Here is a 23919-nt window from a genome sequence, read left to right as displayed (position 1 = left end):
GGGAGATTGGTTCCTCCATTCACCTTGAGAAATACTTTGATGGCCTTGGAGCAGGTGACACCCGTGGTGCCACAAGGGATGTTCTCTGTGATCACTCGGAAGGTCCCCTCAGTTGTGATGTTTCCCCCACAGTAGTCCTGGAAATAGAAGAGGGAGAAAAGAGTGACAAGGTCCAGGAACCAGACTTTTGTAGGTGCAGACTGAGAAGGCAGAGCCAAAGGAACCAACCTGGGCCAGGGTGTATTCGCAATTTCCCTCAAAGTTGTAGCGTTCACTGTCGAAGGTGATGAAGTGCCCATCTCCATAGACTGCACAGGTGCCCAGACATGGGTCTTGGGTGCATTCCCATCTCCTATTCTTACAGGTGCTGAGAAACAAGAGTTTGGAAGAAAAGTTTATTCCTTCCCCCATCCATCTCACCCAAGGGACTCTCACTTGGAGCCTGGTTGGGGTACTGCCAGTCCTCCTTTGCAATCCTTCAAGGCTGAGAGGGACACAAGCCTTCTTCAGGAGGCCTCCCCAACCTCTACTGTCCCTATATTCCTTCTCTGACTCCCAAGGTGGCACCCCCAGGCTGAACTGGCCTCTCCCTGGACACTGATTTCTTGTTGGAGTACTGGTCAGTCTGGCATGGTGGGCAGAGACCTGAGCTCAGTCAAGAAAGCTGCCTCTACTATGTTCAATCTGGATGATAAAGGGAAAATCCTTCCTCCTTTATTGGAGGAAAGTTCTGCAGGTGGCACTCTTGGGGGAAGGGGAGAGTGGTTGTTGTGGTGAAGCTGGGAGCCATAGGTGAATCCTCATGCCCTCCAGAGGTGGCTTCCTGACTCCTCTCCAGTGGGTCAAGGACCTTGGCCTTTCAACATCCCAAGACTGGGAGGGACCTTAAAGGCATCCCAAACAGACCTGAACAAACATCACTTTGTGGTGTTCCCAACACCCGGTCACCAGCCTCCCAATCTTCCCTCTCTTAAGCCCCCAAGTCTCTGGTGAGAGCAGCCCAGAGTGGACCTTGTATGGAGTTGCCCTGTGGTCAGACACTTGTTGTGTGACCCTCATCTGATAATGATGAGCACCCAGGCCCTTCCTGCTACTCTACCCTGTGATCCTCAGACCCATGATCCATGTGATCCATGCCCACCTACCAGGTATTACAGTCCACTTGGATGTTTTCCCCTGATTTGTAGGCAGCCTCATTGTGAACACAAGGACAGTCCTCCTCCTTGATGCAGCCATTATTTCCATCCTTCACCAAACCATTGGGACAGATACAACCGGACACACACTGGGTATTGTACTGTTCAAAAAGGGACAATGAGTGGGCCAATGACCCAGCCTGTAGGGCTGCTGTCTCAGACTCACTTTCTATATGAGACTCCAGTCCTCATCTAGTGACGCACCTGGATTCTTCATCATATATGGACAATTACATTCATTTGACTTTGGGACTCCCAGGTCTACCAGCAGACGGTCACCCTGGTCACCTGGGTGGGCTAGCCTGCCCCAAGGTCCCATCTAACCAAGATTGTATGGACCAAACTGGCCCCATCCTGGGCAAGGAGAACCTGGTGCCCTCCATGGCCCACTTCCAACTTTGCAGAGTCTCTGGAGGAACTGGGTTGCCTAGGCAATGCCACAGGCATGTTCCCTGACATAAAGACCAAAAACCAGGTCCCTAAGCTTTGCCTCATTCAGGAGCTGCATGTGAACCACTGAGAAGGGTCTGGTGAAAGTCTGAAAGGACGCAGGTCATCGGCCTTTGAAATGCCCAGGGTTGGCAGCTCAAGACACAAAATTGGGAGGGACCGTGGAAGGAGCTAGTCATACCCATTCCTGGATGCAGACCAAAGTGACTGCCCCTAACATTGACCTCTGGAGCTCAATGAACCTCCCCCAGTATTCCCCACAGGTGGGCACCACTGGACCTAGTGGGCACTGGGCAGGCTGCCCTACTCACACAGGCCACATCCAGTGTGTCACAGCTCTTCTGGCATTGGACCCCCAGGGTTCCCAATGCCGAGGCATTGTTGCAGTCCAAGTAGATCATGGGAGCTGCGCAGACTGAGGAGGAGGAGGAAGAAGGGATGAAGTGGGCACCCTGAGGCTCTGCTCCTTCATACCCATAGATGCCTGACCCTGGGCTGGATATGGGGAACAGCTAGACCCAGCATATAGGGAGCTCAGGTCCAGGAAAGGGTACCAATTCTATTCAGTATCTTCTCCCAGAAAACCCTGGTACCCCAGGGGGTAGTTCTGGTCCACAGAAGGAAGCAGGAAGCAGAAGAGGGAAAGGTACCTGGGTTTGGATCCATGACTCCAAAGCAGCTCAACTTCCCATTTGTGCAAGAACTAGGGGCAAGGGGAAAGGTCAGCAGAACTAGGTCTGAATCTCCAGGCCTCTCTTGTGTATCTGACTGGATGTCCTAGAAGCACCTCAGACTCAACTGTCTGGAGTGGCGCATATTGCCTTTCCCCTCAGACCCTCCTCTTCCTAACTCTCCTATTGTGGTTGACAGAGCACCATCCTCCCAGCCCCCCAGTTAGTGAGATTGGCATTTTTCATGACCCCCTCAACCACTGTATCCCATCCATTGAATGTCTCCCCATATATCCAATCCATTGTCAAAACCTGGTCATTTCTACCTTCATGGTATCTCATATACTCAAGGTCACCTCATTCCTGGGCTCTTGCAGTAGCCTTCTAACTGATCCTCCTGCCTCAAAACCCCCCATCCTCCACTCAGCTGCCAAAGTGGTCTTAAAGCACCCCCCTTCCTCAATAAGCTGCAGTGGCTCCCTATTACCACCAAGATAAAATAGAACATCCCTTGTTTTATAGCCATTTGTGACCTCAGTTCAACTTTTATCTCCTACGCAAGGGGTCTGTGAGGAGGGACCTGAGTCAAGTAGAGCAGAAAGTTCTCCCTCTGTGGCTTATCTGGAAGCCACTTTCTCCTGTGTGATTTCTCAAGTTACAAGGAAGTCGTGGGGAGGATGGAGAAGCTCTGGGTTGCGAGTCAGGAGACCTGGGTTCAAATCTTCCCTCCTCTACTTACTAACTGCATGACCCTGGGAAAATTCCTTCCCTTCTCTGGACCTCAGTGTCCCTTACCAGCTGCCCCAGGGGCTGCTGTGGACTCAGAGGAGATAAATGAAACCCTAATGGTCCCATCATAGCCTTCTGTGCCACCCACCCACATGCTCCCAGGATGTCCCTCCTATCTTCTCACCACACAGCGCCATTCTCTTGCACAGTCTCTCCTAGTGCCACCATGGTGCCCTTAAAGTAGCAGGGGCACTGAGAGGCAGGCACACACTGCCCCGCATCATTGAGGTAGGTGCCACTGGCACAGACACAGCCATCCACAGGATTGAACCGGACACTGCAGGTGACATCAGGCTCACTTAGGGAGCGGCAGGTTGGTTGGCACGACTCTACCACATAGCTGTAGTTCAAGGAGCTCAGGCAACTGGCCATGTACTTGGCTGCAGGGGGAGAAATGGGGAACTGAGTAAAATGGCTCTGCTCACTTCCCTGTCTATAGGGGGCTTCTAGATCATTTGCCTAAGAGGCCCAGAGGCTTCTGGTCCCTCCCTGTCTAACTGTTCCTCCATCCCAGACTATAAATGAGTAAAGCCCTTCCTTTTTAAAAGATGAGTTAATGGGCATGCAGGAGAAAGAGCCCTGGGTTTCTAAGGAAAAATCTGGGCTGGAGTATCGACTCTGTAAACCTGGGTATGGTGGTCTCTGTTTCTCTATCCTTAAAGGGACAGGGCCAAATGCTCACTTTGAACCCTTCCCATTCTCTATGAATTCTATGAGGACTCCAGAAGGGAAGGGACTGGCTCAAGTTCACACAGCAAAAAAAGCATCAGAATCAGAATCACAACCTGGGCCGCCTAACTCCCCCACTCTCCAAATCCAGCCAGTCCTGGGTTCACAACAGCCTCAGTCCTCAGGCCCAGCTGCACCTGCTCCCTGCACCAAAGGGTTTCCCAGGAGTTTGGGACGTGGCCTTGATAGGACAAGGGACAGTCACAAATCCCGGAGTCTCCAAGCTGGCAGGGATCCCCATGGCCTCTAGGTTCCCTGGCACAGCCCCACCCAGGACTCAGTTTTTGGAGGAACATGGGGAGCTCATTACCAGCTGAAGCACCCTTTTTCTCTCAGGTCTCTATATTAAGCCCTTTCTTCTGACATCAAGACTCAATCTGAGAGTTCCTCACCATTGCTTCTGGACCTGGAGTTGTCAGAAGAGGCCTGGACTAGGAGATCCTGGCCAAATTACTTCTCTGAGCCTCAGGTTTTTTTTAGTTTATGGGATGGGCACAATAGAGAGGATCTAGGGAAAGAATGGTTTTTACATGGGAAAGAACCTCAGAAAGTCTCCTATTTGTCAGCAGGCCTTATGAGGTCTGATCCCCAGGGCAGCAACTGGGGCCACAACCAGAAAGTCTGGCACTTTCCTAGGTCCTGAGGGTGAGGCAGGGAGGTCATTGGAGGACATGCCCCAGAGAAGGCTTGAGCACAGTGCCTGCCAGAGAGTAGGCATTCAATAAATTGCTTCCTTCCCTCCCTCCCCCTTTCCCTCCCTCCCTCCTCCCTCCTTCCTCCTTCCCTTCCTACCGTCCTTCCTTCCTTCCTTCCTTCCTTCCTTCCTTCCTTCCTTCCTTCCTTCCTTCCTTCCCTCCTTCCTTCCCTCCTTCCCTCTCTCTCCATCTTTCCTTCCTCTCCCCATCCCTCTTTCCCCTCTGGATGCTGGACACTGAGATGGGCCTTGCTCAGGCCCATCACTGAGCAGACAGGTGTCCTCCTGCTGGGGTGTGTATGTGTGTGTGTGTGTGTGTGTGTGTGTGTGTGTGTGTGTGTGTAAGAGTAGGGTGCATAGGTAAGTGTGTGTACATGTGAATGTAGTAAGGAGTGTATGTGCCTGAGTGTGAGTGTGTGTTGTGTGTGACTTGGGATTGTGCGTGTCATTGAATGTAAGCATGCACAACTGTGCACATATCTGTGTGTAAAAATACATAGGTGCGTGTGTGTGTGTAACTGTGTGTAGGAATACATAGGTATGAGAGATGTGCACATGTGCCTGGACATCCGTGTGTGAGTAGCGTATGTGAGTCTGAGTATGAGGGGTGTGTGTATCTAAGTTGGAGTTGGAGTGTGTGGCCATCTATGAGTGGGAAAGCGGTGGCTCCTGAGCATTGTGGGAGTGGGGTCTGAGTGTGAGTGTGCACATATGAGTGTGTATGAATTCATATGTGTGTGTGCCTGAGTGTGTGACTGTGTATGCATGTGAGAGTGGGGGGTATGTAGGGGGGGTGTATGTATGTGAGTGGTATCCAAATGTGAGTGAATGGGTGTGACTGTGTGTCTGCGTCTGGCTAAGTGGATGCTCTCCTGGAGCACCCGTCCCTCTCCCTGCCCCCCATTCTCCTCTCCCCTGCACTGGCTTCCAGTTTTACCCAGCTCTTGCTCAATGGAAGGACCGGATGAAGGGCTCAGAACTCTGGACAAGGCTCCTGAGGTCCCCCTTCTGGACCTCAATTTCCTCATCTGTAAAATTAGGGGGTTGGGCTGCAAAGCTCCTAAAGTCTCTCCTGAAATTCCCAGGACAAGTCACTTGCCTTTTCTGTGTCTCAGTTTCCCTGTCTGTAAAAGGGGAGTGATGATGAACCTCCTAGCAGTCCTCTTCCACAGAGCTGCCATTAGGAATGTGCTGGGCAGAGCTTCAAGCTCATTGGAGATGGGAGGTTGCTGGGAGTCATAAAGGACTCAGGAGAACCTGAGTTCAAGTCCTGGTCTGACACCTGCTGTGTGATCTCTCTCAGTCTCAGCTTTCCCATCTGGGAAATGGGAACGACCATGTCGTCTGCCTCCCAGGGTTGTTCTGAGGGTCACTTGAGGTGATGTGAACAGATCTTGTGAGACCTTAAGTGACTCCACGGATGGCAGCCCTAGGCCAAGCCCCCTGCTCACTTACTGCAGACCCCGGTCCTCCAGTCACTCAGCAGCACTCCCTGGGCAGCACAGGCTAGTACATAGGAGGATAGAGCCGCACACAGACAGTCCTCGCTCTTCTCACAGTTACATGTATCAAACATGCAGTTCTGGAAGCAGAAAAGACCCTGAGTGGCCTCAGGAGCCCCAGCCCCATATTGGGGGTAGAGTCCCCACTCCCTGGGGCGGTCCAGGTTGCTCTCTGGGGCTCCTGGCCCTGATTGCTATTTCTCCTGCCCTGTAAGCAGATCCATCCCTCCCTCCTTTTCTTTCCTTCCTCCATCTCCCCTTCCCTCCCTTCCTCTCTCTTTTCTTTCCTTCCTCCATCCCTTCCTCCCTCCATCTCTCTCTCCTTCCCTCCTTCCCTCCTTCCTTCATCCAATACACTATAGACAGGTGGAGGAAGGCATGACATCCCTCAGTGAGGGCAGCCAGGGGCATCAATCTGGCCACCCTATCAGCACCCAAAGAGGAGAGTGTAGAGGATGGCTTGGCACAAGGGCACCAGGGATTTGCCAGGGAGATGGAAGGAGGCAGAGGCCTCCTTTTCAGATGTTCATTTGGCCTTAAGCCCCCAGAGGCCTCCCCTGGGTCTGGCTCTCTGCCGCTGTCCTGCAGCTCTGCCGCAACAAGGCTCAGCAGATGGCACATCCCCTGGCAGAGGGAACTGGGGCCTGCCCTTGAGAGGAGCCAGCCTTCAACTCAGCTCCCTGCACCAATGCTGAGGCCTGGGTTTAGGATTGGACAAGAGGGAATCTCCAGGCTCTCTCACCTTGTAGAAATGTTCAGGGTTCACGAAGGCATGACACTGGGAGAAGCTGGTGCCAGGGTCCATGAGCAGGGAACACCAGTGCTGGGCATAGTTTTCTGGGGAGGCAAGTCACAGATGAAGTAGATGTGGAGGGAGGGGAGACCCTTTTGCCCACAGTCCCATACTGCCATCCCTTTGGCCAATGCTTACACAGTCATGCCCTCCTTGCGCACCCTTCCCCAGGGTCTCCAGATGATTCCAGTCTCCCTGATCCTTTCTCCCAAGATGGTCCCCAATGCTCTCCCACTTCCTGAGTTCCCCATTTTCTCCACTTTGTCCATACTCTCCCCAGAGAACCTCCCTGGAAAGAACACCCCACAGGCACAGGTACCATTTTCTACACTGAGAGAGCAGGGGTTCTCAAAGCTGTTTTTGACATTGGCACAGTCGGCCTGGGTCTTCCAGGTGTTGGCAAAGGCTGCTCCTGTCCCTTCCACTACTCCACTGATAGCTGTGAAATCATCTGCCTGGTTCTGGTTGAAGTTTCCACAAAGACCTGGAGGTGGGGGTTGGGGGGGGCAGGGAGGATGACTCAGAATTCACCATTCCCAGAATTAAACACTCCCTTTGAGGTCCCCCACCCATGGTCCCTGCTCCCCTTCTGGCCTGTGACTGCAGAGGGTCTTCCTGTCAGTCTCTGGCAGGGGGAGAGAAGAGAAGGAGGACCCCCCCACCTCAGTCTGGAGCATGGGGCTCAGAGCAGGGGGACAGCCAGGTACTCACCACACATCTGACCCTGGAAGGAGGGGTCCAGCCGCAAAGACACCTGCATCAGGGGCACCAGTTGGATCTGCAAGAGCAGGCCGAAGGCAGTGTGGACCAGGACAAAGAAATTGGAGGGTTGGAAGACGATGATGTTGGCTACAGACAAGGGAGGGTTAGGGCAGAGTCAGCAAGAGGGAAGGAGGGAGGCAGACCCTGGCCATGCAAACCACACACACACACACACACACACACACACACACACACACACACACACACGCTCTGACTCCCATCAATCCAGATACTTGCTTTGCACAATACTGAGACTCATGAAGGTCAGGGGTGAAGGGTCAGGGAGTTGGGGAATCTCCAGCACTCTGGGGGGTGCCCCAAGGGACAGCCCTCCCTGGCTGAATGACTTGGGGTTCAATGTCAGGAGCAAAATGAATGATGAAGGGGGATGGGACCCAGCTGATTCAGCCTCACAGCCCCTCCTTCCTTCCAATATGGCCCCAGAACCTGCTTTCAGATTGTTCAGAGGAGCCGTGATGGGCCGGTCATTAAGGACTCTGCCCACACATCCCCAAGTGATCTTGCCCATGGCCTATCCTGTCTGTGACTCAGTCAGGTATTGGCCCGGAGAATCTCTGAATCCTCAGAATCTCACTCTGAGGGACAGGGCCCCTCAGAGGCAGAGCCCAGGGATGTGCCCAACTGGGTCTTCCCCTTGCTGTGGCTTCTCCTCTCAGAGAGCACCCCCGCCATGGGGCCAGATTTATGTGAACTGGGGGAGTTCACACCAGCCACTGCCTCAAGGACCAGCTGACAGAGTCCCGGGAAGGTCTGGTCCTTGCTCTGGGGGGGGGGGCAGATGGACAACCCCATTTGACTGCTCTCGAACCTCAAGGGACAACGTGGCAGACAGAACATGCTGTGACCCCAACTTCTCCAGAGCAATGTGATCCAAGGTCAAGAGTAAAGAAACCTTGGTGAAGTGGTGACTGCCCTCAAGGCCAGTGGCCCCAGGCACTGCCATCCAAGGATGCGTTTGCTCTCTAGAGTCCCATTGCACACCTGGCAGGGGTGCCTACCTGCAGAGATGGGCAACTGCGTATAGATGGAGTTCACAAACACACCTCCATTGGGCTGGATCCTGATGACCTGGTGGCAAAGAAGGGGCCTAGGATGATCACAGTGTCTCAGAACAAGACTCAGGGGAAGGGGCAGCAACCCCAGTGATCTTGATGCCCCTTCCTTGCCAATTCCCCCACCTTGGGACCACACAGAACAAGACTAATTCTTCACCTGACCTGATTGTAGCTTTTGGGACTCCCTAAAGGGCCTGGGTTTGAATTTTGTTTCTGCAACTTCCTCCCTGTATGTCCCCTCTTGGAGCCTCAGTTTTCTTCTTTGTAAAATAAGAGAGTTGGACCAGATGATCTGAAAGCTCCACCCAGCTCTGATTCCTCTGTTCTGGGGTCCTTCTGGGCAGTGGCATGCGAGGCTGCCCAATACAAAGCTCCCCAGACTGACTTACCGTCTCTCCTCCATTCAGGTTTAAGGTCACTGACTTGAGGCAGTTCTCATTGTCCGTCAAGCCACACCTGCGCAGCTCCACCAGGATGGTGAAGGTGGTGTCCTCACATTTCTGATGGGGCAGAAGTTCAAAGTGGCATCATGTGTGTGTACGTGTGTGTGTAAATATGTATTGTGAAAATACATGTGTGAATGTATAAACAAGTGTGTGATCATGTGTGTGAATGTATTTATGTGTATGCATGTGCATATGGGTGAGAGCATATATGTGAACATATGTGAGACCTGTGAAGTATATATGTAAGTGAATGTAAGTGTATGTATGTAAGAAGCTACATGTATGTATGAAAGTGTGCAAGGGCATAGGAGTATCTCTGCAAGTCTATGTGGGGGGGCAGGTGTCTCTGTGCTCCTGATCTCCTGCATGGACAAGGGGAGCCAGTGGCTGTAGTCCCCCCAGTGTCCCAGCAGCCCAAGTCCTCTGAGCTGAAATGTCCCAACCTCCTAGTCCAAGTCTTGGCCTTAGCCCTGCTTCTCTGCAGGACCAGGATTCTAGAACCCCTAACAAGACGCCCTGGGGAAGTGACTGGAGTCTCCTGAGAATCAAAGAGGCCAGAGCCATGGGAGGAGGCTTGTGATTATTCACATAGGGATCACCGATGATGCCCATTCTCCCCCCAGAGAGTAGGGGCTTGGCTCCCACAGAGGGGAGGCATTTTCCTTCCCCTCCTCCCTCTCTCTCCTTGTCAGTCTCCCTCTTTCCCATTCCACCAGCTGATGCCCTGTGGTCACCTTGGACAGGACATAGCTGCAGTCCCCATGGACATTGTAGCGCTTCTGGTCAAAGGTGGTGATGTGGGATCCGCCCTCCACAGAGCAAGTACCTGGGCATGGAAGCTCTTCACATTGCCAGAGACCAGAAAGGCAAGTACTACACAGACACAGAAAGACGGACAGGTCAGTGGTCAGCCACCTCTGAAGGAAGGTGTGGACTGAGGGGGAGGTTGCCTCGAGAACAAAAGGTGCAGCTGGTGGTGAGGCAGAAAGGGGTGAGTTACCAGGAGCTGCAGCGTGTAGAGAAGGAGTCTCCAGGCTTGTAGATCTGGCCATTGTGGGTGCAGTGACATTGGTCCAGGGTCACACAACCCTGTCCCTGAATGTCATCCAGGACGGTCCCTACAGAGACAGGAAGCACAGACCAGGAGTCAGGAGCGGGAGGGACTCGAGCCACTTCACCAGGCCATTCATGCCCCAGGGTGAGCCCATGGAGGGGACAGGGAGATAAGCCTGAGGAGGATGCTGGGAGAGCGGTCTCTCCAGAGGCAGCCCTCATCACTGGATTTCCTGACATCATATCCTGGTTCCTGGTTCTTCCTTCCCCATGGGACAGTCCTTCTTTTAGATGTCAGAAAACAAGGCTGGGGCCACAGAGCCTGGCCCAATGGGTACTTCAGAATTGCCTGTTGGTAGTGCATGGCATGTTCAGTTGTATCTGTCTCTTAGTGACCCTGTGGATCATACATCCTAGACAAAGACATTGCCAATTCCTTTTCCAAATGTATGGACTCCAAAGTTTAAATAAAAATGATAAAAATAAATTTTAAAATAATATTTTGGTGCACCCCCGCAAAAAAAAAACAAGAGTTGCCCATTGACTGCCTGACCTGTTATTTTCTAGATTCTTCATGCTCCCCAGTCTCCTTCTCATTCAACCCCACTGCCACAGCAGCCTCACTTCAGGCAGAGGGTGCTAAGGCATCCTGTGCCAATGTTAGGAGCATTAAGGAAAGGGTGGGGCAGCTCCATGGCTGAAGAAGACTTGCCTGGGGGGCAGAAGCAGCCATCCATACAGTGTTCCTCACAGAGCTGGGACCTCTCAGGGTTGGAACAGGTGTCCACACAAGGGGAGCCACACTCGTGGTGCTGCAGGTTGGAGGGGCACGTCTTATCTGCAATAGGAAATCAAGAGAGAAGCTTGTTCCATGGAGAACAAACAAATTCTGCAAACAAATCCTGGCTCCGCGACTTCCCACTCAGAGGACCTTGCCAAGTCCATCTGCCCCCAAAAATTTTAGCTTGCTCATCTCAAGTTAAAACAGAAACACACTCCAGCCACCTTTGCTCCTATGCTCAGACCTTTCTCAAGGGCTCCAAAGGTTCCCTCTGTTTCTTTGCCCACCTCCTCCAGGAAGATTTCCATGCAGCTGTTCCCTTTGCTCTCAGACCTCATACAGCCCTGGATGAGCACCACTTTGCCATAAACCCCAGCATTTAGCCCCCTAAGGGTCTCCCCTGGCCCTATATTCCAAGGTCTGCATACAGTGAATATATACAGTAAAAGCCCAAGGAATGGGGAAAGCCAGTTTCCTGTCCACCACTCACAGCACAAGTCCTGGTTCCGCCAGTTGAGGGGCTGCCCACCAGCATGGGCACACTGTCGTGAGTATTCAGAGAGGGTGGCACACAGACAGGTGGAGCGGTTAACTTCTCTGCATCCACAGAGATCCTGGATACAGGCCTCCACATAGGGCCTGGGATCTACCAGTTGGTTGCATCCCACAAAAGCCAGGCCAGTCAGGACCCTGAGGCAACTGTTCTCCTGGAGGGAATGTGGGGCAAGGTCAGTGACCCAACTTTGATGGTTAGAACTCAGATAGAGATGGTGGAGACCGATTATTCCTTCCCCCTCCATCTCACAAAGGAGGAAAGTGAGGAAGCCCAGAGGGGGAGAGGGGTTTCATATTCCCTGGAAGTGGCTGAGCTGGGATTGGACCCAGAGCTCCTCCCCCATCCCCTTAGGGTGACCAGTAGTAGGCCTCTGAATCTGTTTTTTCCCCTCTGTGAGATGAGAAGAGGAGGAAGAATGGGTTAATGAGGGATGTCCAGGGCTCCCTGCACTGGAAGTCCATCATCCTGTGATCTCCTAGATCTTTCCAGACTCTTCTCCATTTGCTCTTTGCAGAACCCCATCCAGAGGCAGGTTGGGATTCATGCCCTGACCACAATCCCCCATCCTTGAGACTTCATTTCATCTTCTCCAGGTTCTCCTCATCTCCCAGACTGAGAGCTGCCTCAGACGCCTCCATTAAATCTTGTCCAGGCTCTCCTTCCTTCCTTTGTGTCAGTCAGGCTGCTGACTTCCAATTCCCACCCACCCTTAACTCTTCTTCCTGTATAACGATCTCCCACATCCTCCCACAAATCATCCTTCCACCCACCCATCCACCCATCCATCCATCCATCCATCCATCCACCCAGCAGATGTGATCCTGTGATGTCTGTTGAGGAGGAGGCAAAGATAAGTTGACTCAGTTGGACCCTTGGGGACACAGCAGTTCAACACTGGTCCAGGCATGCTGGGATGAGGACACCAAATAAGCAGAATGGGATTCCATGGAGAGGATATTCTAGGCTTCAAGTCTAGCCAGGCTGGGAGAAGGTAGACTTTGAAAGACAGAGAGGATTTCCACTGTGGGTTTCCAAAGTGTCTGGAGCTGCAATGGAGGATTTCTCTCCCCAGGCCTTGTGTGTGTGCCCACACCTTCCTTCAGTCCTAGTGGCTCACCTCATCCGTGCAGTTGCTCACTGGAGAGGACATGGGGTCCTGGCACTGCTCAGTGGGCCCATCAAGCTTCTGCAGGTTCCCAAACTGCCAGGTGGTTAGTCTGACATCTGGAAGAGACACAACACTGCTAGAATTTTGGGGAGCAGAGAGAATGTGGGCTGTCCTGTGGGGCCCCTCTGGACTGAAAAGACCCAGAGCCCTGTGAGGAGGCCCTGAGCATGAGGGCAATCCTAAGATCATTGAGAATAACCAAGCTGAACAGAGCCCAACCTGGCCCTGAACAAGAGGCCCCAAACTTTCCCTGTCCATGGCTTGCCCGAGCCTCCTAAAAACCCAGCAGGGAGGTCCTTCCTCAGCAACAAAGGTGAAGCCCAGAAGGGGGAGGGGTCCTTGCCCAAGACCACCCAGGGAGTGTCAGCCTGGCTCCTTGGCTCTCCTAACACTCCCACTACATCTGCCCCTACAGGCATGGAGATTGGTGGGGGATGAAGTCTGCCTCATTCCCTCCCCAGGACTTCAGGGGCAGAAAGCTCAGATAGGGACTCTGTGCCTGGGGAGTAGCAGACTAGTTGACCTAGAAGCATCTCCACCTCTGACATCTGATTCTCTAGGGTGGAGTGGGAAAGGGGGATTTCCTGGGGTGCCAAGACTCTATCCTGCTCCCTGTGGCCTGGCTGCCGATGGAGAGCAGAAGTGAGAAGCCAGCACTCTGTCTCGTCCCTCTCTGAAGAAGGGAGCAAGCCTGGGCTGGGAGCCAGGAGACATAGGCTGGGGTCCCAAATCTCCTACTGAGTGACCTTCCCTCCCTGAGCCTCAGTTTCCACCCCATGAAGTAGGTGTGTGAATAGTAAAAAGGCAAGACCTGGCACATTTCACTTATCGTACGTTTTGTGTGCAAACCCTCACACACTTCACACAGCTAACACCAATCACAAACAGAACAAGTTGTCTAGAGTTGACCTGTATGACTGAGTCTGTCACCTAACCCTGGACTTCAGTCCCCCTTCCAGCTCTGAGGTTCTGCCTCCTGAGGAACACCAGGTCCTGCTGAAGCTGGACCAAGGGAAAGGGAGGGGCAGCTTGGGAAGCCTGCTGGGCCAGAGTCCAACCTGACTGGTCTAGATGTAGCTCCCTGCCTGAGGGCATCCTTCCTCTGATAACTGCCTGCCCACCTCACCCTCTATGTGCTCAGAGCAAAGCGCTAGGAGAGGTGGGAGAGCTGGGAAAGGGACTCAAATTGGGCCTCAGTGGGTAACTAACATCTCTCTCCTCTTGTTTCTGGAGGCAGGACATGAGGGTCAGCAGTCAGCCCCCAGGACTGGCGACTGGCAGGGAGGCCTACACTAGGTGGGAGAGGGCATCACTCACTGTTGGAGTAGAATTCATTGAATGTGGAAAGGCCGTTGAAGTCCCCGCAGAGCCCGCAGGTCTGGTTGGCATATTTTGTATCCAGTTCCAGCTGAGGAGGAAGAAATGGGGAGCGATTCATTGGGAAAGTCGGAAGGCAGGCACGTGCGGTGCAAGACTTGTTCCTGGGCAGGGGAGGAGACGGGTGGGGCTCCTCCTAACCTTTGAATGTATATATATTGGCATACCGTAGGCACCGACTAAGTGTTGACTGACTGACCATCTATTTCCATTTTCTCTCTTCACCATCTCTTCTCTCCAGAGATCTCTCAAGAGCACAGATTGGATCTAGCCATGGCAAGCCCCCACCCAAGAAGCTCCCAAATAAAATTTGTCTTTGGCTTTTAAATTCCTTCTTAAACCCAGCTCCTACCATGTGACAGCCCTTCATGCTGCTCTCCCACCTCCACACCTTTGCCCAAAGGCCCCACATGCCCTTCCGGCCTCCCAGACTCCTCGGCCCCCTCCAAGCTCAGCTCAGGTACCACACCCTGCCAGAGGCCCAGCGGGTCCCTTCAATGTGTGTGCAGACCTCGAGAGATGCACCCAGACACACCCTTAGGCTGGCTTAGTTTATCTGTCCCTTTGGGTATGTGTCCCTTTCTCTAATTGTGGGGTTTTTCTCCAACAGAAGGTAAGCTCCTTGAGAGGAGGAACCATGTGTGGCTTTCCTTCTTTTTGTCCCCAGCACCTCGAGCAGACCAGGCCCCCAGGAGGTGCTGAACAAATGACAGACTGGCCAGAAGCAACGGCAGCAGCCCAATACCTTTGGGTGAGATGCCAGCACCCGCTTTTAAATGAGGAGATGGTAGTCTCTCTTGGGGATTGGTGAGGACTGGACATCATCATGAGGCCTCTTAGAACCAGAGGCCGGCTTGCTTGGCTGCGAGGGCGTGAGGAAGGGCTGAGGATGGGTTTGGGAAAGGGACTCTAAGCTGGAAGGGAACTGGCAGCTCCCCAGCTTACCAGGATGCTGTCATCGCCATTCCACAGGAAGGTAAAGACCATCCGCATGCTGACCTTGACGTAGGGGCTACTTGCCTCAACTGTGAAGCCAGCGCGACTGTAGGGCAGCTGCTCTCTGTAGAGGGTGGGGAGAAAGAAGGCCTTTCACCTCCAAAGCCAGAGCTGAGAGTGGCGGAGCTCCCAGGCTTTGGGATCCCTGGACAGGGGGTAGGCTTCTCAAGAAAGGCCCCCTAGCTGGGGGAGGGGGATGACCCCAGACCCAGGGGACCTCTGGGACAGCTGAGTTCAGCCTCAGACCTCCTGCCTCTCCTCCAGGTGACTGCTCTGCCTGCCTCAGCCTCACACCTCGGAGCACCCAGCCCACAGTGGGACCCCTAGGTCCAAGTCATGGGGTGTCTGAGAGCATTCCACACCTGCTCAAGTAGGCTCCTGCAACCTCCCCTCCCCCTCCGTCCTTACTCAGACTTGGAGGCCATCCCGTGCCCCTTTAGTGTTCCAGTGTTAGCAACTGTTTATATGAGGCTTTAAAGTTTGTGAGTCACATTACAAATAGGAGCACATTGGATCCTCGGGTGTAATGATGATCCCCATTCTACAATTAAGGAAACTGAGGCAGACAGGGGTTAAGTGACCCGTCCAGGGTCACACAGAAAGTGAGTATCTGGGGCGGCTAGGTGGCGCAGTGGATAAAGCACTGGCCTTGGAGTCAGGAGTATCTGGGTTCAAATCCTGCCTCAGACACTTAGTAATTCCCTAGCTGTGTGGCCTTGGGCAAGCCACTTAACTCCATTTGCCTTGAAAAAAACCTTAAAAAAAAGTGAGTATCTGAGGCCAAGTTTGAGCTCAGAAAGACTCCAGACCCATAGTCTGTGCACTGTGGGGCCCCCTGGCAGCAGACCTTTGGTCCAGTTCTCATTAAATCACAGTGCTGAGTACAGGCTTTGGTGTCAGAAGATCTCGGGTCAAATCTAGGACCTGTTACTTCTCCATCTGCAAGCCTGGGTCATTTTCTCTTAACTGCTCCCTCTGTAAATAAAGGGAGTGGCCTAGATGGCTGCAGGAGCCCAGACAAGAGACTTCCCAGAGGCCTTGGCCATTCAAAGGAGAGATCAGGAAGTAAGAAAACTAGGGACCCACCTACCCAGTGGAAAGGGGGTACTTCCAAAGCTCACCGCTGCCCATTGATCAGGATAGAACCGGGAGAAAGCTCCAAGACTACTCCTTCTGTCTTGATGAGGATGCGGCTGATGGTGGGGGTCTCCCTGACCAGGGAGCGTCGGATCTGAATATTGAAATCTTCATAAGCAGCTTGACAATGTGAGGCAAAGATGTAGTTACACAGGCCAGGGAACTGGAAGATGTCCCCATCGAAGGTCTTGTAATGGAAGCTGCCCCACGTACTGCATACTTGGCCATTGTGTGAAGGGTTCAGGGCTGCGGGCAAAGGAGAGGGGGCACATTGGTCCCTGGCAAAGAGCTGGCTTCCCCCCACCCTCCCTGATCACCAGGTCTGCAGTCTGAGGCAGCACCTGCCTCCCACACCCAAGGGCATGCTCAGAGAAACTCTAGTCATGGCCATCAATAGAGCCTTAGCCAACCCAGTACTGGGGTAGGACAGGGTGCAGCTTTTCTGCCTGGGCCCTTCCTGGACTGTGAGCTTTCTGAGAATAGGGTCCAGGCCTTCTAGAAAGCAGTTCTAGAAGTTCTGGGCTCTGCACACAGCAGGGGCTTAATCAGTGTGGGTTGTCCTCATTGGTGGTCAATCAATCAGAACTCCTTCAGGAGTCTGTGGTCTGTGGACAAACAGTCACCATCAAACATCGTCAGTGAAAAAGAAACAGATCCGTGGATCAGATGAGGAGGAATTGGAAATAACTAAAATGAAAGACTCAAGGTTGTGGCCAACCTGGGGCTGGAACCACATGGCTAGCTGGCTCCCAGCACAGAGATGGGCCCCAGGGAGAGAGGCCCAGGGCAGGGCCCTGACCAGTCCTAGAGGATGCCCACAGCAGACTCTCCCTACATGGGACCCCAGGCTCAGATTTTGGAATGGCTGAGGGCAGAGGGTAGAGGGCAGGCTTACCACTTGCATAGGGGGTGATGGTCCCTGGGGGGATGAAGGTCATTTTCAAGGTGGGACTGGGCTCATCCAAGTCCGTCATATAGTCTGAGAAGTTGGGAGAAGAAAGCCACAACTGATTCATTTAGGCTTCCTAAGGAGCTCTGGGACTCCTAGAACTGATGGGGCCAGTTCCGGCCTCAGAGCTGGGAAGATCTGTGTTCAGATCTCATCTCTGACACATTTCTTCTTGATAAAATAGGAGATTGGCCTCGGGAACCTGTAGGATCCCTTCTGACCCCAAATGTAGAGTCTCCGATTCTAGAATTTTTCCTCAATGTATAAATCTGGGTCCCTTGGAGATGCAAGAGCTAGGCAGGAAGGGTCTGGAAGAGAGAAGGGGGCTAGCCCACTCTCCATGGGTGATGAGTCCAGTCCCTAGAGAGAAGCCTCAGGGTCCTTGCCAACATCTGCCCTTTATGGTCAGCCCTCTTTGACACTAACATTGGACAAGATACAATCAAAACCAATGCACCCTCAAGGCTAAAGACAGACTTTCAGATGGGGAAGTCTGTGTCCCCTCCTCTAGAGGACCAAAGGCTGACCTGTTATGACCTCCCCACTTAAAGTGGGCTTTCTGTTTACTCTCAGATCCCCCTCCCATGCTCTGAGCAATGCTCCTCCTTATCCTGGGGGCACCATGGGACAAGAAGTCACCCTAAGTGACAAACAATGGGCTTTCTTTCCCTTGAACTCCCTTCTTTCTCATGTCCAAGGGCTGCCCAAGACTGGGCTTTCCCCTTCTGCCATAGGAAGATGCCAGTGGCCTTTCTATGATCTCCTCCCGTGGTGAATAAGCAGCTGGGTAGTATAGTGCTTAGAACCCTGGGCCTCAGACACTCACCAACTGTAAATCATTTAACCTATGTTTGCCTCAATTTCCTCAACTATAAAGTGGGGAAAAGAACAGCGCCTCCTTTGTTGAAGTTGTTGGCAATGCTTAGCCTGGCACCCAGTAGGGGCTGTTTCAGTCCTTAGCCCTTTCCCCTACCCCCAGCTCAGCATAGCCCATCAACCCCAAGAGGCAGCTAGGAAAGACTGTTCCTGGGCCCCTCTTTCCTCACTTGATGAGTGAGAATTATGTCCAAGCTGCTGACCCCCACCCCCACCCCAGACTGTGGGCAGGGAAGTACTTTGTAAATGGGAGGGAGGGGAGCTAGGCAAGGGAACCCAGAGAGGAAGGGCGTTGCCCGAGATGCTGCCCCCAGACTCTCTGGGACAGGGAAGGAGCAAGTCCCTTACCATAATTATATTCTGGCAGGTATTCCTCCCCATAAGTCATCACCCTCTCCTGCTGGATCTCTGAAGAGACACGGAAAGAATGAGTGAGAGGCCCCCCTGAGGTTGATGGTGCCCCCCCCCACCACAACCATTGACTTCTTGCAAGAACCAAGTCAATCCAGTTCAACTGAGTCAACACTAAGCATGGGCTCTGCAAGATGAAGACAAAAAGAAAGCCATGACCTCCCCCCCTCCCAGGGAACTTTCATTCTGGGGTCTCCAAACAAGAAGATTCGAAGCTCAGAAAAAGCTGCAGGCAGCAGGCAGTGACTGGGACTTAACTAACCCTCTAAGGAGCCTGAGGCCAGCTGGGAAGGAATTCCAGGCATGGGGTATGAGCTAGGCAAAGGTGAAGAGTTGGGAAATCATGGGCAATCACCCCAGGAGAGTGAGGCTGCTGCCTCTTGGTAGAGTACAACTGGAAATGGGAGAGGCTGCAGCCCTGGAGCCCAGGAGTACCTGCTTCAGTGGGGCAGCCACGAGGTGGGGGAGAAGAAGCTGACGGAGGTGGGAGAAGTCAGATCAGACCCCAGGAATGGGGAAAAAGGGGCATCCCCAAGGCTGACTCTGAGGCCCAGAGCCCTGGCTCCTGGGGGGGGGTGGCAAGGAAGATGCATGAGACATGCAGTGCTCCTTCTAGTTTGAACGTGCCCATGGCCACAAGATGTCCAGTCTCCATCCAGGGGGACCCACCTTGGCTCTCGGCCTTAGGCAAACCTCACTGGGCTGGGGGGTTGCTCTCCAGAAGGGCTCAGGCACCCCAATTGTACTGAGGAGGTCCTAGATACAAAACCCTAGCCACTGGAATATAAGGGGAGGGTCACTTGGACACGTGGACACCCAGACCCCTGAGGACTGGCATGCATTCCCCACTGTTCCATCTGTCTGCTTGGGGACCCAGAAGGCACCCTTGCCAGGTACTCCATGGCAGGCTGGAGGCTTAGAGGAAGGGCAGGGAGATGCCCTCTCCTTGTTCCCCCCAGGAGACATCTGCCAGAAGACCCCCCCCTCCCCATACCCTCCAGGAGACGACCCCTCCCCATCCCCCCCAGAAACACACCACCCAAAGATGACCCCTCCCAGTCCCCTAGGAGATGTCCCCACTCTGTCCCCCCAGTCCATCTCTTTACTTGGGCCTTTGCTCTCTTCTGGCTTGATCGGACCTGCTACAACTGGAACCCTTTTTATACTCAAGAAAAAGATAACTAAGGAAGGTTCCATTTTGAGCATGTGGGATGGACCACTGCCCTGTAGCAGTCCCCCCACATTCCACAGTACCCTCTAGGGGCAAGACTTGGTGCTACAAAGCCTGAGTTTCCTGGTCCAGTCTTGTGGTCTCTCTGTCTGGTTTCTGATCTGCCATTTGGCTTCCTAGTCCTTGCATCTCCTGCTAGCAGGAGCCATTATTGCCAGAATCCCTCATTCCTGAGGAGCAGAGGGGGTTTTCAGGCCACCAGGGTCCTGGGGCTTCCTAGCATCCTTAGAGCTGCTTAGCCATGGCCTGTCGCCCCCAGGACCCCTGGCTCCCACTCTGGGCAGTGCCAACAGTGACAGATAAGAAGGGCCAGACTGCTCTGGAATTCCTGTGGAATTTTCCCATCCCCTGTGACCTAGTGGCCTTGAAGTCAGGTGTCCAAAGGCCACTGGTGGCACCACAGGGGCACCTTCTGTCTCAAGAGCTTTGTGCTTTCCAGTTCACAGGTGCCCATCCCCCAAACTACAAGAAGCTGGGCCTGGCAACCTTAACCATGAGGACAAACTTGCTCCTCAGCCCTGATGAAGAAAGCTTGAAAAATGGGGACAATCCCTAAAGGTGATCAAGGGGGCACTAAAGGTGTGGGCACCTTCCTGAAGAGACAGCTGGGAAGGTTGGCCATGGGGCATTTCTGAGGAGGGCAGTGGAGGAAGGAGGCTGGTCAAGGCTAAAGAGGGAGGAGGGAGCCACCTGGGTGGGGAGGGAAGAGGGGATAGGAGCTGGTGGCTCCCAGCCCTGTCTGAGAGAAAGAGTGAGGTCTCTATGGGCTATTCTGGCTCCAAGTCCATGAACTCAGGACCCTGAGAGCCCTGCTCTTCTCTTGTTCTACAACTCTGGATGTGAGGTACTTCAGTATTTTGTCCTCTTCTTGCCATGGGAAGTGAGGCACAGAGGTTTCAATGACTTGACCAAGTCATACAGTGAGTAAGTCATATAGTCCAAGAAGACTCGTAACCCTCCTTGGTTTCTATTTGAGCAGAATGAAATTCAGAGACATTAAGTCATCTACTCAAAGTTACACAGGGAACAGGGGTCTGGACAGAACTAGAACCCAGGGATCTCCTTGACCTCAGCCTCAGGGCTCTTTCCATGAGGGAAAGCAGTGTCTCCAATTATGTCAGACTTATCACAACAGAAATTGTACCTGATCCATTCCTGTAATGTGATCGGCATTGCCCCATCCCAGGAGCAGACACCTCCCATCTCTAAGTGGAACAGTCAATCCCCAGGGCCATAGAGAGAGCCAGTTGTCCTGACCTAGCCTGGCCCAAGTCTTGGGGGTTGGGGAGCATCTCAGCCCCAGCCTGGAACTGGAACCACTTCCCAGGTCAGAGTGGATCTCTGGCCAGGCTGGTCAGCACTAGCTTGGCTAGCAGCTGAAAGTGTCCGTCTTAGGGAAGGAGCTTGGGGCACCCATCAAATGTTCTGCCTGTGGTGAGAATCATGGCTCCTGATGCCCCCCACCCTTTCCCTACAACCTTCCCAGATGCATCCAGGCAGCCCCCATGCCCCTCCAGCTACAGCCTCCAGCTAAGGATCCCAGAGTTCTGGCCTCTGGTAATCAAGCAGGCTTCTGTTTCCAGCCACAGTAGAGATTAAGGCCACATTAAGGGGCTTTGGAGGGCTCCGGATCAAAGGAGGAGCAGGTAATGGTCTAACTTAATGGGGCTGCATAGGAGAAAAATAAAGGGTTGTAAGGAATGTGGGTCTATAAGGTCTGTCCGAGGATGTGCCCACTCCCCCAAGGACCCCCTTTTGCCTTTTAGTTTAAGCTTCTTTGGACCACACATAGATGCCACTCCATCTCTCTTCACCCATTCTGTTCTCCCCTCTCTTCCCTGTTCCTCTCTTCTCTCCTCTCTTTTCACCTCCTCTCCTCTATTTTGTCCTCCTCTTCTTTCCCCCATCTCCTCTCCCCTCCTCCCCTCCCTTCCTCTCCCCCCTCTCCCCTCCTCTCCCCTTCTCTCCTCTCTTTTCCTCTCCTCTCCTCTCCTCTCCTCTCCTCTCCTCTCCTCTCCTCTCCTCTCCTCTCCTCTCCTCTCCTCTCCTCTCCTCTCCTCTCCTCTCCTCTCCTCTCCTCTCCTCTCCTCTCCTCTCCTCTCCTCTCCTCTCCTCTCCTCTCCTCTCCTCTCCTCTCCTCTCCTCTCCTCTCCTCTCCTCTCCTCTCCTCTCCTCTCTCCTCTCCTCTCCTCTCTCCTCTCCCCTCTCCCATCCCCTCTCCTCTCCTCTCCTCTCCTCTCCTCTCCCCTCCTCCCCTCCCTTCCTCTCCCCCCTCTCCCCTCCTCTCCCCTTCTCTCCTCTCTTTTCCTCTCCTCTCCTCTCCTCTCCTCTCCTCTCCTCTCCTCTCCTCTCCTCTCCTCTCCTCTCCTCTCCTCTCCTCTCCTCTCCTCTCCTCTTTCTGTCTTCTCTCTTCTGACAGGCATCATAAGGCAGTGGCTGAGCAGCCCCTGGGGCCCTAGATTTTGCTGTTTACAGTAAGTATTAAAAGCTTTAGCCTCAGCCAGGCTGGGCCTGGGGAAGCCGCCCTGCTGCCCAACTCTCATCCCCTTGGGCTGTCTGGGGAACAGTGATACTTTGCCAATGGGCTGTGCTCGGGATGGAGCAATGAGAAGGTCTTGCTTTCTCAGGTTGATGTGGCTCTCCAGGGGCCACCTGGCCACTCATGGGACTCTTCTAGGTCACCTCTAGATACTGTGGCTGTCTCTGGCCCACCCAGACCTGGGCTTGCTTCCCAGGAGCCAAGGGCTCTGTTCTTGCTGCCTCCAGCTTCCCCTTCCTCAATGGGCTTTGTGGGGGGCAAGAGCCTTGGGATGGGGCAGCCAGGCCCCAGTTTCAGGTGTCAATGGAAGAGCTATAAGAGCCTATGCCCTTCCCCAGGGCAAAGACTGGGAACCCCAGTCCTGGAAGCCTTCCCTGCCCACATAAGTTCTAAGAACTTTGGGGATGGGGGTGCTTACCCTCCTGGGCTGTTATGCAGACTGCTATCACCACTGTCCTGAGAAGGTCCAGAAGCCCCCTCCCTGTGCCCATGCTGAGTAGCACCTATGACACAGAATGGCCCCAAGTAGAGGTGGGGACCAGGCAAGGCTCCGCCACAGGCAGCTGAAGTTTATATAGCAGGGCCACACTGGCTCCCCTCCAGCTCCCACGCCAGGGTCTGGGGAGGTGGGGCCTTGGGCTAGCAACAGTAGCAGTGGGGGAGTGGGCCAGTGCTGGGGGCTGCCCCTCCCTGGGAGTGGGCATCCTGTGTGTTTATGCTTGGAGAGAAGCCAGGATGGTAGGGTAAGCCTGGGAGGAAGGGCTCAGTGACTGGAGTCTCCCAAGGAGTCCTGGCCCCTGGACAACTCCCTGGGTCCTATCAAAGAAAGCAGGGGCCGGGGCCCTTCATCTCATCATGATGACAACAGACTAAAACTAGATGTGTAGTTGTGTCACATTCAGCATCCTATGCCCTGGACTGGAAGTCCCTTTGGGGCTTTGTTGGTTATGGGAACTCACTGGAAAAAGAGAGTCAGAAAAAGAAAAGGAAAAGAAGGGAGGGAGGGAGGGAGGGAGGGAGGAAGGAAGGAAGGAAGGAAGGAAGGAAGGAAGGAAGGAAGGAAGGAAGGAAGGAAGGAAGGAAGGAAGGAAGGGAGGGAGGGAGGGAGGGAGGGAGGGACAGAGGGATGGAGAATGGGTTGGAGGAGGGAAAAGAAATGAGAGATATCTCTTAGTGTGAGATGAAAGTATATAAAGGACAACCTCATATCTTCCCATCCAGCTTCCTTTCATCCCTGCCAACCCCATCTTCTACCCCTCCAATAAAAGGAGTCAACAATGGGGTAGCCAGGTGACTTAGTGGATAAAGCACTGGCCTTGGACTCAGGAGCTGAGTTCAAATCCAACCCCAGACAAAAATAATTACCTAGCTGTGGGACCTTGGGAAGTCACTTAACCCCACTGCCTTAAATTTTTAAAAGTTGATAAATTTTTTTAAAAAAAGGAGTTAGCAAACCCTAGACCAATACACATAGTTTTGGTTATGGTCAGTGATAAAGGGATAGTCCATGAACATTCAGAAACAGAAATCATGATCATTGAGACCCAGCGGGCTTCTTTCAGAACAGCTCATGCCAGACCCACCTTATTTCCTTTTTTTGGTGGCAGCATTACTAGACTGGTAGATTAGAGAAATGTTGGAGACCCGATTTACTTCTATTTTGTGGGGAAAAAAGAATAAAAATCTCTCATTGCTTTCGTGGAAAATGGAAAAAGTGAACTAAATGATCATTTATGT

At 53.2% G+C, this 23919-nt stretch overlaps 1 protein-coding gene across 1 annotated transcript in view; it reads right to left on the bottom strand.

The window, feature by feature from the left end:
* Positions 1-22737, bottom strand: part of MUC5B (mucin 5B, oligomeric mucus/gel-forming) — a 48680-nt gene extending 25943 nt beyond the window's left edge. The window contains exons 1-23 of the mRNA XM_074230776.1: positions 22601-22737; positions 18350-18409; positions 17072-17155; positions 16161-16422; positions 14989-15103; positions 13984-14074; positions 12616-12722; positions 11433-11649; positions 10874-10999; positions 10109-10226; positions 9843-9981; positions 9052-9162; positions 8606-8675; positions 7536-7673; positions 7144-7308; positions 6774-6868; positions 5985-6111; positions 3231-3486; positions 2297-2349; positions 1958-2061; positions 1146-1297; positions 229-367; positions 24-137 (exon numbers count right to left, since the gene is read on the bottom strand). Coding sequence (XP_074086877.1) covers positions 24-137; positions 229-367; positions 1146-1297; positions 1958-2061; positions 2297-2349; positions 3231-3486; positions 5985-6111; positions 6774-6868; positions 7144-7308; positions 7536-7673; positions 8606-8675; positions 9052-9162; positions 9843-9981; positions 10109-10226; positions 10874-10999; positions 11433-11649; positions 12616-12722; positions 13984-14074; positions 14989-15103; positions 16161-16422; positions 17072-17155; positions 18350-18409; positions 22601-22673 — 2916 coding nt within the window. The 5' untranslated portion in view covers positions 22674-22737. The remainder of the gene's footprint in view (positions 1-23; positions 138-228; positions 368-1145; positions 1298-1957; positions 2062-2296; positions 2350-3230; positions 3487-5984; positions 6112-6773; positions 6869-7143; positions 7309-7535; positions 7674-8605; positions 8676-9051; positions 9163-9842; positions 9982-10108; positions 10227-10873; positions 11000-11432; positions 11650-12615; positions 12723-13983; positions 14075-14988; positions 15104-16160; positions 16423-17071; positions 17156-18349; positions 18410-22600) is intronic.
* Positions 22738-23919: the final 1182 nt, after the last annotated feature.

Source organism: Macrotis lagotis, chromosome 3 (assembly GCF_037893015.1).
Source record: "Macrotis lagotis isolate mMagLag1 chromosome 3, bilby.v1.9.chrom.fasta, whole genome shotgun sequence".
NCBI classification, from domain to species: domain Eukaryota; kingdom Metazoa; phylum Chordata; class Mammalia; order Peramelemorphia; family Peramelidae; genus Macrotis; species Macrotis lagotis.
This window is presented reverse-complemented; position numbering and strand designations above follow the sequence as displayed.